General features: G+C 44.8%; 1 protein-coding gene across 1 annotated transcript in view; it reads right to left on the minus strand.

Moving 5' to 3' along the window:
* T265_06604 (hypothetical protein) overlaps positions 1-15,151 on the minus strand; it is a gene marked incomplete at both ends in the record, with an annotated part of 36,209 nt that overhangs the window by 14,868 nt on the left and 6,190 nt on the right. The window contains 8 exons of the mRNA XM_009171908.1: positions 2,309-2,496; positions 3,233-3,439; positions 3,528-3,721; positions 4,679-4,877; positions 6,539-7,094; positions 9,592-10,830; positions 11,412-12,310; positions 14,459-14,758. Of these exons, the coding sequence (XP_009170172.1) occupies positions 2,309-2,496; positions 3,233-3,439; positions 3,528-3,721; positions 4,679-4,877; positions 6,539-7,094; positions 9,592-10,830; positions 11,412-12,310; positions 14,459-14,758 (3,782 nt within the window). The remainder of the gene's footprint in view (positions 1-2,308; positions 2,497-3,232; positions 3,440-3,527; positions 3,722-4,678; positions 4,878-6,538; positions 7,095-9,591; positions 10,831-11,411; positions 12,311-14,458; positions 14,759-15,151) is intronic.

Genomic DNA, 15,151 nt, shown 5'->3' on the forward strand with positions numbered 1-15,151 from the left:
TATATATATAATCATCAATTATGCGTAATATCGAACTCAACAAGTCAAATATTTAGTTTTTAAGAAATCTTTTGTCGAAGTTTTGGGCAACCTTATCAGTGATATATGTTCCACCGAGGAAAAACCTTGCTTGTTGATATTTTGCATTCTCCTGTATATACCGGTGAACTGCAGTCTATGTTCACAGCTGGACTAGACTAATGTAGGCTGTCAGCATTTGTTTTCCCACTTTGGATTAGCATTAGCCTTGAGGACACAGCTCACCTGATAACTGGTCTGAAGGTGGGGTTTATGGAGAAGGCATACGGGGAAGGAATTGCGAAACAAAACGACCATCATTTCACCCTCGAAGACAAAAACATCTAAGAAACTGAGTTACTTGGCTGGATTAACAACCACACGACTGAGCTTTCATCGTATGATGGAGTCACAACACTGGGAAGTATTCGTAGTAATGACTCAAAAAAATATACTGACGGCAGCATCATGGTATGTTTCGTGATCTGTCGTATAACGCACAAGCTGTGGAGTCATCTCTTTGTGCGGAAGGTTCAGTTGTCAAATTCACTACGTATTGAACGAAACCAGTATAGCTAAATGTGGGTTTTGAACATCGTAGCTGCACATAACTTAAATGGCATGCCCGGTAACGGCTCCAATTCCGGATTTCCTGGAGAAGCACAGTGAAAAAATTCCGGTGCGTGGTCTGCATCTGAACGTGTTTCCACAGAGAACCATAATAACGACTAATGACGCGGCCGATCTGAGACCCCCAAAGGATGTGCAACAGGCTACCAGGTCATCATCATCATATCAGTGTTGGCACTGATGCTTCCACTGCCGTATACCAGGTACCTACAAGTTATTGGTGGTCTGCGCACACCTTCAGGGATTGATCGGCGTCGTATCCATGGTCACGAGTGTATTCAAACCTTCAGAAAATGCGGCGGCATCTGAAGAAGGCTCCAGTTGTAGAAGTGTTTGAATTTGGGTGTACAAGTCGTCCTTCACCAAATCATCATTCGTTGCGTACGCTGAACTGGCGAAAAGACACCTATCCTATACATGAGTTCTGCTCCCTGCGAAAGAGTCAGAAAATCCGACAGTGCTGACTTTATGGCTGACAGGTGTTCATTCAGAGAGCACTGCTATGCCACACTGGCTCAACGCGATTCCACCACCTCTATGAACACTGAATCAACTCGAGGGGACAATTGGTAGGCGACTTCGAGTTTGGCGACATTTAGAGATCACAGGACTCACGCCGATGAGTTTTCACCACAAGCAAGCATTGATGTCCATACTAACCAGAATGTGGAACCAATGCCTTTAGATATGCACTTGCTTCAGCTGGCGAATGTTGAAGCAAAAACATTTGACGTCCGTCATGCGGTTAAAAAAATATTGCAATCATGGGGTTCGGGAATTCCGGCGTCCAATAAGAGAGGTTCATGTTGTAGAGTTTTTTTCCACCTGTGCAGCCATCAAAGTGAGTGAGCAATTATTTTCCTAGCCATCCTGTCGAATTTGTAGTGACCGAAATGCTCTCCGGTCGCCCACACTCAGTTGGTTTGAGGAATCCACTAGGAGCCCTTGGAAGAGGGCCTGAGCCGCAAGACAAGATGATAAGAAACGTAATTCAACGGAAGCTGATGGCCGTAGTTCGTTTCATACAACCCTGGAATGAAGGCTACTCAACCAGAATGCTCAGTGCCTCTAAAAAACGTAGGACGCTGGGTATCCGTCCGTAGCTTGAAGTCAGGGTTTAAGCAATCCCATCAGATAGACAGTCAATTGTCTGTCAACCCAGTTATGGTGCTAAAAAACCGATTTTACCTTTCAGAGTAATTAAAATACCACGAGAAAGCAGAGATTAGAACAACTTTGCGATGGACCACATGAATAGCAGTGCGAGCAGTTCGATGAACTGGCAACTGTAAAGCCTCAACAATCTACCGGCAGACACTTCCGACCAAAATAAGGCACTTGGAGTCTGGCTTTTAAAGTTCACGGCCTTCCAAATGTTCGTCTTGGATGATTCACACGTCCAAACTCCTCCACCCTTTTGTTGGTAAGCATCGGCCGGACTCCGGATTCTCAGCTATTTGAATCTACGTCACCGTGACTACGACCGAAGTCGCCATGATATCACACAAATTCGAATTCACTTCAAACTTCGTCATTGGATAGCATGGATAGGTTAGGTGTTGTGGGAACGATGTTAAACCTGATATTCGGCCACCGTGTCTGAGTAGTCGCCAAGAGTATGGAATTACCAATCCCCACGATGACGAGAATAAACACATACCGCATGATCGCATTTAGGAAAGAACGCCTCTGACGAACATTGAAACCGAGAACTTCAATTTGACCGCTAACGCGTGATAGAAGAGGTGGAAGACGACCCTCACGTTCACGCCTTGTTCTGCGCGCCATCGCCAGTAGCTCACCGCCGGCAGCTGCAGTGCGTTCGTCAAATTCTTCGTCGTCTTCATCCTGTAAGGACAAAGTAAGCACAAAGAGCTTGAGTATCCCAGAAAAACATAGCACTGTCCAACTATGACGAAATATAATTCTGGAGGAAAGCGGCATTCAGGTGCTGCTTCAATAAGTGATCCAAACTTTCTGAAAACCCAAGTGTGGAGTTTCCCAGAAATCAAAGAGAAAGCCAATACTAAACTAAACCGAACACTGATTCGTCCGTTCGTTGAGCGACGAAAATAGCTCATGGTAGGTTTTGAAATAGAGTAAAGTCGTCCGGAAATCGAACCTTCACTTGTTTTCACCGCAATTCTCAGGGCTTACTGGGAAACTAACCGCTAAACAAAATATAGTTACCACAATGAATATCCACATTATCCATAATTGCGACCATACCATCTTAGGAAGCAATGGCATCCCCCTAAAAGAAACACCCGAGGTCACCGCAGCGAGCACGATGGCCCTAGTCTAAACCGTGAACAGAGAAGTTGCCTATCACTAAGATAGGCAACTATCACTATCACTCAGATAGTGAGAATACGGTTGCAACAAATTAACGGTCGAAATGTGCGGGACCTACTGACAAAAACCCGCACAACGTAGATGTGAACATGTATGTGCAAGAGTTCCAACGTATAGGGACAGAGCTCGAACATCTCAGAAAGCTCCTGTGGGAGCGAAAGCCGACAAAGTTTCAAGCAGGCTACTCTAAGGGTAATTACGCCGACGGCTGGGAGGAACGAGTCCTAACCTTGTTAGAAGAGTCGCTGTCATGTTCAGACATTGCCTGATTCCACTCCTCCTCTTCTTCCTGTGTGGTCGAGTAGTTCACCTGTTTACGAATACGCTTGCCCTTGCCCAAAACACGTGACTGGTCTTCTTGGGCTTGTTCGAAATGATGCCGCAAAAGCTTCTCCCAATAGGTCGGGTCAGCTGGGTCGAGCTCTTGTTTGATCACCTGAAGAAAGAGAAAGAAATGTAGAGAGATGAAGACGTATAACAGGCATATAGCTGGGATCGTGTTTCAAACTGGTGTTGATCTGTACCTCACGATTTTCGTCCTCTTCCTCCGATTCATCCTCATCTTCTTCGTTGACACCCTTCTTTTCATAATGTGCGACTTTAAATGAAGTCAAATAGTCATTCATTTCAAGGGCCTTCTCCTCGAGACCCTGCTGGCTACGGTCCAACAAACGTTGAATAGCAGCGTCATCGTAAACGATGCAGTGTTCGTCTTCTTCTGGAATGGTTGGATAAAAACAAGGCTCCACGTGAGGTCAAGCACAAGTGAATTTTTCAAAGTACATAGGGCAAAACTGTGGCAATCCCGAGAATCCGCAGTCTTTTTATCCCGGTGCGTTTGTTTCACTTGTTTCCTCTGAGACCTTAACTCAAAAAGCCCAGTTCGTAATAAAAATACTACTGTCACGCATTAATGTTTCGCTGCAAATCTAGTGAGATGAATGAGCTACAGCAGCATGAGAACACGACCCACAACCAACATCGTGCCTGTGAGCCTATTATCTACATTCTCTGTGAGAACCGCATGAACTAAATACAATCAATGTATGTGGACACGTGAAAATAATCTCGAATTCGAATATCTCATCACACCATACGCAACAAAGTCGATCACTTTGCCCTTGATGAAGCCGAAGTAAGCGAATGTGAAAGGTATAACTGATGTGGCTTCGTTACCGAAGATTGGGAGTGAGCAAGAGGCAGACATATACTCGAAGTGAGTGTTCAAACAGTTAGTGGATGTCAAATTGTTCGACTTCCCTTCTGAAGTGGGGATTCAGATGAATACACATTGAAGGTGAAAGCTCCGAATTATAGGAGCCGATGATGATAACGGGGATTGAGGTGTACATAAGTATGCACAACTCTCGACCCCAGACCGAGTAAACACATACAACAGAGTTGGGTAAGACAGAGTTTATATCGACATTCTGGAGGATAGAAACGCAAGTATTCAACGATGGCACTCCACTGCTGTACAGCCATAAAAATCGTATTTTAAAGCCTTCACGGTAGAAATGAAATAAACGAGGCAATTCAAAATACCCACATCTCCAAAGAATTTGAACAAAACTAGACAGACAAACGGACATAAATAGGTAGGTGCATTGATTTCCAAACATCACTGAGCATTGCTCCGCACGCAGAGCATAAACATGCATCACACTTCACTTACTCTCCTCCTCGCCTTCTTTGAATAAATCTTCAGTACCGAATTTTAGAATGTCATCTAATTCCTTTTTGGACATCTGACACGATCCCTTGCCACCAAGTCCGGGACGCACGACTAAGTGGGTAAGCATCATTTTCTTCTTCGCCACCTGGGTGACACGTTCCTCTACTGTTCCTCGAGTCACGAAGCGATAGATCATCACCTAAGAAAACCGAAAGATCACGCAAATAGCATCGTACAAAAAGGATAGACGTATCAAAATATAGCGTCGCGCACTTCAATCGACTCCTGACAGTGGAATGGTAGTACCCTTCCCTCTCAGGGAAACAGATTAAGGAGACAGTAAAATGTGTGTTCATGAGAGGGGTGAATAGTAAGGACTGGATAGCAGGCTCTCTGCACCGAAGCAGAAAAACAACTTTGTGTATGGTGGAATGCCTCGTTTCATCTGGAGCAAAATGCCAAATGTCCGGTAATTTTGTACGGCTGTGATTGAGAGATACTGACGATGGACCATCTGAGTGAAATCGAATAGGAACCATCAGACGATACGAAGTGTGGCAAAGTGACGACGAAAAAAAAGACGATAACTATTCGGAAAATGATAAATATCGGCTTTTCATTAACCGCTTCGTCCTGTTTTCCAGCGCAAGTAGTCTCAATCTGTATGGCAAGTAACTACATCCACCGGGTGGCTTGTCCACGTAAGGTGCGCTAGAATAGCCATCAGGCCCATTCCGGTTCATCGAGGAAAAAATCCTGATATCACAGCATGTTGCACTGACAGTACTAATGACGGCCGTTTAACGTGATCGTTGACCAAAAAATATCGATCAGAGACGAAGGATCCTCATCATATTGTCCTCACAACAATACAAAAAACGAAAACATCACTTTGTAAGACCTAAGAAGGGGTTTTCTTGAAGGTATGGAAAACTGCTCAGCTGTAGCACCCTTTCAGTGCCTAGCTGCCATGCTACCCGAAGGAAGCACGAGGACTGGGATACTGCCAGGTTGCCCAAGCCTATACAGGAGAAGTCGAGAGGCTGAGGTTGGGTTTGAACCATGGACCTTCCGGTCAGTAAATTCGCGCCCTAACCACTTGGACCATCTCGCCCCCCGAGTATGGATGAAATGTCCAAACACCCAGTCTGTCTCTGTGACGGGATTCCCGTGATTCTTAGAGAATCACTGTACGTGACACCTTCGGTGTTACTCAACTCAACTGAGAGCCTACCATAGACACAACTGTCCACGGGAGTTAACGTAGAGTACTTTCGGGAGGCAGAAATTTAGATGGAACACCCCTGATCGTCAGATATTGCTGCAGTACCAGATAAACCACCGTTGGTTATTGGAAGCCCTAAAGGTGACCAGGCGCCTGCCGTGAAGCGGAGATTATGTCAGAGCATTCTCGCGCAGGGTTTAACCCAGCCATTTTCTCACAAGACTTACTCCCTCAATAGTTGTGAACAAAATAATGCTAAGGAATACTCCCGCTGCTACGGCCACGAGGCCTATGCCACAGCGGTTTTCGAAAGACGTTGGAGCGTCCATTTTGGATCAAAAAAGAAAGCTTCCTAGTTAATATCCGAAAAGTTTTGTCAGTGATATTCGCTGATTCAAAAACAAAACAGGACTTCCTAAGTTGGAAAAAGTCTTCGCAACACTAGGTTCCAAATAAAAAGGTGTCAATCGACAGCGCCCAGGCCCCAGTCATTCCAAACTGCGTTGAATAGTAGTACTTTTCAGTCTACGAGAAAAGTACGGAAAAACACCCAATTAGGAAAAACATTTCATAAGGAGGTTAGTATGGATACTGACAAACACCGGGCCCCCACTGGTGTTTGAGAACGTACTAACCTTATTCGCCTGTCCAATCCGATGGGCTCGGGAGAAAGCTTGGATATCGTTGTGTGGATTCCAGTCCGAATCGTATATGATTACAGTGTCCGCAGTGGCTAGATTGATACCCAAACCTCCGGCGCGTGTGGACAACAGAAAGGCGAACGACGGGGAGTCTGGGGCATTATAGCGGTCGATAGCGTCCTGTCGTTGCTGACCAGTGATTCCACCATCAATTCGCTCAAATTTGTAACCTTCCGATTCCAGAAAATCTTCTAACAAATCAAGCACCTTGGTCATCTGAGAAAAGATCAGTACACGATGCTTTGTATCATATAGATTACGTAGCATTTTGCTCATTAGTTCGAGTTTCCCCGAAGCCTTCCGCAGTGCGTTGCCCTCATAAGCTCCGTTTGGTAGACGAGGAGCTTCCTCTGAGGCGGACGGGAATAAATATGGATGGTTGCAACACTTTTTCAGATCCATCATGATATTGATCAAGGACACATTTGATCCACCACTGCGACAACTGAGTGCCTCAAAGTTGCGCGTCAGAATGAACTTGTAGAAACGTCTGCAAGGGGATGTTACAAGATGTCAGTGGAAGGAAGAGAGTTGCTTGTGTCGTACGGGGCAAAGGAATTCCAGTAGTGTACTAATCTGTGTATTGATGACTATGAACTACGACAAAAAAAACGTTTTCACTAATAAGAGCGCAAAGGACCAACGTTAGGGGCATGAGAAGTCTTGTGCACAGACATTTTCTATCTCAGTTTGACAGTTACTACTACGATATCAGGTTAAGCAGTGCGGGCGTATTTGAAGGGGTTCACAAGTCCATGTCACGTGAGAGGATTCGCGAGTGACCATATCAGTCAGTGTAGCGAAAACAGACCATGCACATTCAGTTCGGCGAACAAAATCGAAGTCACTGTAAGACACCGAAAAAGTGCGTCAGGCGTGTCATCATGGCGATAACATAGAAAGAGTCCACTGCTACGGGTGAATGAATTATCAAATGCCACGTCAAACTTAATGTGCTCGCCGACCGTAAAGCCTGTTGGATAGAAAAGGTTAAGAAAATGGAAGAGGCCCAAAAAGCCGCGAGAAAAATAACAATTGTTGTTCAGCTTTAGCACCCTTTCGGTGCCTAGCTGCCATGCCACCCAAAGGAAGCACGAGGGATGGGATATTGTCAGGTTGCCCAAGCCTAGACAGAGGAAGTCAAGTGGCACGGTTCGAACACGGCCCTTCCAGTCAGTAGATTCGCGCTCCAACCACTTGATCCATCTCACCGAGCGAACCAACGTGCTGCCTAATCAGAAGCACGTTAAGAAAAGCTATTCTATCCCCCTCTTCAGTTTCTACTGTAAATCTGAAATGGCTGTGAATACTGTTGAGTATAGGATAAAGTTATCCCAGTTGGCTGCGGTCGCAGATGGTAAGCAAAATATCAATATGTCGGGTGTATGGTACCGGTTTCCCAAGCATCTCCTGAAGTTGATGCTCCAATTGTCTGCGGTCACCGGTCCCAACGGGTTCCCCATTTCGACGCTGCCTAACCCTTTATGGTATGTACCGTTGCAGAAAAGCTGCACATTAGTTGTACACAGGTACATAGGTATACACAGGTCGTCTACGATAAGTCCGGAATACAGACCACTATAACTGGCGAAATCACAAATAACGAGAACATTTGTAAAAGATTTAACATCAAAGTCTTTGCTTTGCTATTGGTGTTGATGTTCAGTACTAAATCCCTGAGTGCATCATCAACACCATCGACAGCATGACATGGGTTCAACACTGATGCTTCGCTGCCGTACAACCATGATTTATTTGAAAGCCTTATTGTGAAGAAAAGTATAAAAGTGAATGGGGAAGGGACTTGGTGCTAGCTTACTACAATCATTTCGAGGTGCCTACACCTTCAAACACTCATTCAGGCAATCTGGATAGAAACTGACATCGCCACTGACATCGGTCGGCAGCCGTACCTTGCAGCGTCTCCAACCAGGCGCAGTGGGGATTTCGCGGTCCCCATCCTAGAAGGCGAGCAGCATTGGACATGGGTTCAACACTGATGCTTCGCTGCCGTACAACCATGATTTATTTGAAAGCCTTATTGTGAAGAAAAGTATAAAAGTGAATGGGGAAGGGACTTGGTGCTAGCTTACTACAATCATTTCGAGGTGCCTACACCTTCAAACACTCATTCAGGCAATCTGGATAGAAACTGACATCGCCACTGACATCGGTCGGCAGCCGTACCTTGCAGCGTCTCCAACCAGGCGCCAGTGGGGATTCGCGGTCCCCATCCTAGAAGGCGAGAAGTACTGACAACATCCAAACGTGTGGCTGCCAACCTTAATAGGAACCCATTTTTGAAAATACCTTCCGTAAGTTATTTTGTGACCATAGGCACTGGTTCAATTTTGTCAATTAACCATCAAGCAAGTCTATGGCACAGAGATCCAGACATTCAAAGTATCAGACGCAGCGGAAAAGAAATCTTGCACGTTTTTAACAATCTGTATATGCGTGGTGTAGCGCAGCCTATTGAAGTCAATTATTTCAGTGTGTGCTGGTCTACGAAGCCTTTTATATAAGATTTATTCAAATGGTCACAAATTATGCGTTCCACTCTTTGTACCGCGTCAATTTGTACATTGACGGGATATCTCAAAGGATACATCAAGTCCTTAATGAAACCTCCTCGGTTCAAGAACATACGAGATCTTTTTACGATAGCGAGATAACGAGCTGGTTATTTCTGTAAAGTAGTCTCAGTTGTTGGACGTATTGGTACTGAGTAGACAAGATAGTTTCGTCACCTCATTTCTATTATCCGAAGGCTCTACATAACGTGTACGAAACTGAGATAAACTACAGGGTGTCCAGAGCTTACAAAAATCATAAATAGTCCAGCGCCTAAAGTACTCCCGGTATCACAACCCAGGATATCGGAAATGAACGGCTGTCAGTGTTCACACCAACTAGCTACATGCTTGCATTCCAGGTTGGTCAAACAAAAAAGGTGTATCACGTAACGAATTATCATTTAAACGTACTTTTGCATGGGACTGAGCTCCACCCGAACGATAAATTCGCCCTTGGACGGCATGTTTTGCAACACATCCGCTTTCAGTCTACGCAAGAGATGCTGACCCAACATATCATGCAACTTCTTAACCTGTTCCTCTTTCGAAATATCAGCAAACTCATCCAAAAAGCCTTGCATATCGTGGAACTTTTCAGGCGTCATGAAATGGAGCAGATGAAACAATTCTTCGAGATTATTCTGCAGCGGTGTGCCAGTAAGTAGGAGTTTGTAGGCGATTTTGTAACTCGCCAGAATTCGGAAGAATTTGGATTGGTTGTTTTTTAGTCGATGTGCTTCATCAACCACTAGCACTTCCCAGTCAATGGAACCTAGAAGGGCTTGATCTATGCTGATTAGTTCATAACTTGTCAAAAGGACATGAAATCGAACTGCTGTGCCACTTCTTAGACGCATGGCCTTGGAGCCACCCCGAACAGCTCCCTCGTCAAAGGAGAACTCGTGTTGGCGGATCACCGTACGTGAATCTTTATCACCCACATAAGAGACGACATACAAGTCTGGTGCCCAAAATTCAAACTCACGCTCCCAGTTAATAATGGTTGACAAAGGAGCGGCAACCAAGAATGGGCCACGAGAATGTCCTTCTTTGTATAGTGAATAGAGAAAAGAAATTGTTTGGATTGTCTTTCCAAGACCCATCTCATCGGCCAGAATGGTATCTACTTTGTTGCCATAAGAAAATCGCAGCCAGTTCACCCCTTCAAGCTGATATTCATGTAACTGTCCACCGGTATCATCGAGATAATCCGGCTGTGTCATGTACTGTTTCTTCAGATCAGTCAGACAGCGGTCAGGAGGCAGTTTACGCAACAATTCCGGTCTGAGTTTGTCACCGAGAATATCCTTGGCCGAACGGCGACCAGGTTTGTGTTTCTTCGAAGTACTGACCAATGTTCGGGTGCCATCCGGTGCAACAGAAGTACACAAGTTACCCTGAAACACTTGACGCATGGTTCGATACTCCTGAATCGCACGGTCCATATCCAGTACTTCACCATCCGGTTCTTCCCAAGTACATTCATCATAGGACAATTCACGCCATTTGACCAAGAACCACTCACGACCACCTCTGCCGGCCCGGTGATCAATTATACGTTGAATTTGTAGCCATTCGGGCCGCACGCCCCACTTGTAGAATCGCTCCTCAAGATTGTGCGGATCAGCAGCTTTCTCACGAGCTCGGCCTCTGCAAAAAACGAGGTAATGTAAGTTTCAAAATGAGTAGCCGAATATTCAAATGTTAGAAACACTAAACCATTTGGACTGATGCAGTCACACTTAGGGTGTCACAGATTTCCCATTTACGGCTATTTCTATCTGTCTAAAATTTGACATGAACAGTTGAGGGGTAAATTAAAAGATATCAGCACTGTTTCTTTTCTAGGGCCTACTACGATATGGGGAAACCGAAGAATCTCAGTCTCGCTTTGTCCTATGAAAATTTTCTGCTAAATCAAAACAAAGTTTTGATGGTGGAATACAAATCTACTGACTTTAAGGCGATGAGGGCAAGGTTACAATTTCAGATAATTTATTTTCCACGGTGACGAGCACGGCAGAAGAATTTTCGAATGTCATGGATGGGGGGCAACTGAAGTGAAATTGACAAACGAATGCTGAGAAAATGAACTGGATAGCAACAGATAGCCATCTCGAATAAGTATGGCCTTGGGCCAGACAAATTCACTCGTTAACAAAGCACTTCCAAGAAATAAGGTACGGTTGATGAGGTTCGATCTATCCGATAAGTTAAATGAGTTTAGTTACCTGTAAGTGCTTCCATCTTCCGGTAAAGGAGGCTCTTCCATGTCACATTTTTTGAAATAATTCCGCAACATGATCGGATGGTGAACATCCAGTTGCAGTTCGCTAAGCCACTCGCAGTGCCAATAGGACAAATCTACGTACTTCACGAAAAACTCTCTCGTGGGACGTCGAATGTAGCCCGGCCGTGGTGCTGAGTTGGATGGAATCCCTTGAATATCGCTTGAAACCCGTGCTACTGCCTGCCGTGGTGCACTGTCTGTGTTGGATGTCTTGGAATTTGGTTCGTCGCCGTTGGACGTCCCAAAAAGCACGTACGGTTTCACATCGCCATTTTCTGTGTTGCCAGCCACCGAACCATTCTCTGACGGAGGAACGGTAGTCTTATTGTCTACACTATCGGTAGGTTTTGTCGCAAGTTCTTCGCTCGTTGTTACCATATGGATACGGTGTGTATGGTCCAATTCATCGCTTTCCTTCGGCGGTTCAAACCATCGCCACGTGAGAATTTTGGAGACTCTAGCCTTCAAAGGCTTGCAACCGCATCGTGGACAAAGCCACACTCCTTCAGGTATGTTAGTCAGAGGGGGAATTAAACAACCCAAATGGTAACTGACGGGACAATTTTCACAACAAATCAAGTCACCTCCATCATGACATTCCGTACAAAATTCCTGGTGTTCATCCTTCTCCGGAGAAGCTGCGGCAACCTGTTTTGCACTTTTATCCGGTGCCATTTTCGTCCCAGTGGTCTTCCCTTCAACCTGAGAACCCATGGATATACCTTCTTTTTCACAGTGAGGGCATGACCAACTTCCCTCTGGAGCTTCTTCGAGTTCTGGGTCCAAGCACACGAGGTGATATGCTCTAGGGCACGTGTCACAAAGCATGATTTCCCCTCCCTATAATAGAAAAGCATATGGGCAAGGTGACATCAAAACCAGAAACAGTAAGGCAATTGGAATACAGACCTCAAAGTATGGACAGCTGTTCTTGGATACAGTGGAACAGAAACTAGTTCGTAATTACCGTCAAGTGTAGAACATAATCGGTTAATACGATACCACTACCTTCGTCGAAAGAAAGAATGAGGCAGAGCACTAATAGGGAGTGCTGGCGTCAGGTGAACTGACAATCAACCCCAAGATGCCTTTAACTCGCGGACGGCTAAACATTATCATTGCTATCGACAAACGCAGTCATCACAAACGAAGGCAACATGTGTTGAACATCGAAAGTTCACTGACGATTTTTTCAAAGCAAGTCTGCGGTGAGAAAATGGGCAAAATAGGAGGACCAAAGAGGGGGAAAATCTGATTTGTGTGAGCGGCTCCTAACGGGATATGGTCATATCTGATTGAAAAATGAGTGTAGGCTGTACTTCGTCCGCTTTTGGGTATGTGATAGTTCGCTAAGTCCACCGTGAAGTAGATTACACAACTGTCTTAAAGCACATGGCACGTGATAGACCCGCGAAATTTGATACTGGGGTGCTGTGCAAAACAGTGTTCAAAACTCATTATCCAGAAGCTTCAGGAAGAAGAATATTACTGGGAGCCAACAGGAGTCACAGTATGAGCGCTTTGTACCGACTAAGTGGAGGAAAACTTATTAAGCTCAATTTGAAGACGTGTCCAGGGTGTACTACTTATCTACACTGTCAGAACAATGCTTATCAGTGTGTGCTCCACACTTCCCACACAGTAGTGGGTCTCGGAAAAGAATAGGGTCAGAATGGTCACTGTAAGGGAAGTTCGTATCGGCTGAATCAGGATAACCGAGCGAAAACAGTCTGATGGAATTTCTAGTACCTGATCGTGTACTTGAACCTCAATTGCTACACTTCACATCCGAGTGTTGTCCCCCAAAAAGTGGTAAAGTGGTAATCGCACGCAAAGACATCGCGTCACTCCGTTGAGATGACATACTTCAGTTTCACCATCAACTCATTTCTCCATGAGAAACTTCCAGCACACGGTCGTCGTTTTTGTCAATCTCGGGTTTTGTCTTCTTGTCGCCTACACATCCTTCAATGAAATATTGAAAACTGGAAGCCACATCCTATTAATTAATAAAATGATCCGGTTTTGTGAAAGATTTGGTCGTTGATGACGTCATCAACCGGATGGGGTTTATAACAGGTCACGCTACAGAGACTAACAACTTACACTGCACGGGCATCTTCCTATCAGTCAAAAATTGAGCAAATCTTACTGTTGTAGTTAGGGGAATAGACTGGCAGTTAATTACTCGCTCTCATGTCACTATTGTCGTTATGAAACTCGGCAGTTGACAAGATGTGAATTCTGTCTCTGTAAGAAAAAAACGGCAAAACATTGGAACAACACATTTCAATGTTATTTGGGTTTCCGGACTGAAAAGCTCCCAGTAGTGAGGAATTACAACGAACTCCTGAAGCTTCAAAAGCCCTTTTGGAAAAGAGGTCAGTCTGCTAAACTGCGAACAATTTTGTTGTCACATTGCACAAAAACTTCATGTGGCACTATGATAAGACATCCAGTTAAGTACAACTTCTGCATGGTGTGAACCAGTGCTAATGGCGAACACAAATGGATTCCCCTTTAAGCGTTACCGTCATGCCCACAAAAATACCACCTCCCTTGTCTTGAGATGCTTTATGTTTAGTGAGAAACAGAGGTTCATCGCTAAGTTAATCAGGCCCCTCTATAACATTGCCGCTGGTCGGATGGTTTCATCGAATTCAGGTTCCTACAGGTCAATGAAGAATGAATTCCTGCATACCACTTTATTGCAAACATGTTTTCTCTAATCTTGTGGCTGATCGAAGTCTATTCTAACTTCCAACGGTAGGTAGTTAACACTAGTGTGGGTGCTTGCATGAGTCCAAACCCCCTATATTTTCATTATTGGGGATGGTTATGCATTGCTGTCACTGACGATCGCTATCAACAGCCTAAAAGCATGCAAAAATCACATAGTGGTTCTGTCTAACACTATCTTGAAAGTAAAGTTCATGGAACCACATCGGTGATAAAGATTAACAGAGGGGTGGCTTCCACAATGCTTACCTGCTGACAAACTTCACAGTAATCCTGATGATCAGTTTCATAGCCTTCTTCCTCACCAACCTTGTCGATTTTTCGAGCAACCAGCGGAAACCGAGCGGTGGTTTTTTGGTGACTATGACTTTTTGTGGTGCCAATACTCGTGCTCTCTGAACCGGGTGCACTCAAAGCAGCCACATTAGTTAGAGAGCGTCTGCTAGATCGTTTTCGACGATCGCGTTCTTCCTCCTGAGCAATTTCAGCTTCCTCCAATTGGCGTTCGAATTCTTCGTCGCTAGTATTATTGCCAGTAAAAGCACGTTCCTACAGTAGCAAAGTGACACGGGATACTAAGGTGGGGGTGGGGGTGGGGGAAATACGCCAAAAACATCGATATTCAGAAGCACTGAAAGTTAATAACTAGGCCGTAGCTACCATATGACTACTGTGAATAAAGCGCTCACGCACAGAGGTTCGCCATATCCAGCATTAGGTAAAACGTGTAAGATTTACATCCCAAGCGGATAGAAAAGTCTACGGAACCACAGCAACAACGACGATCGATTAACCACCTGCAATAGGGAAGTTTGAAGCCAAACTTCAGAGAAACAGAGGTCGAGAGGCCATCGTAGAAGGAAAACAAAACGGTATCAGTTTACAGGCTTTCAGCAAAAGATCAGGATTCAAGGTGAAATTACGTATATATATATATATATA

Source organism: Opisthorchis viverrini (genome assembly GCF_000715545.1).
Source record: "Opisthorchis viverrini unplaced genomic scaffold opera_v5_139, whole genome shotgun sequence".
Taxonomy (NCBI): domain Eukaryota; kingdom Metazoa; phylum Platyhelminthes; class Trematoda; order Opisthorchiida; family Opisthorchiidae; genus Opisthorchis; species Opisthorchis viverrini.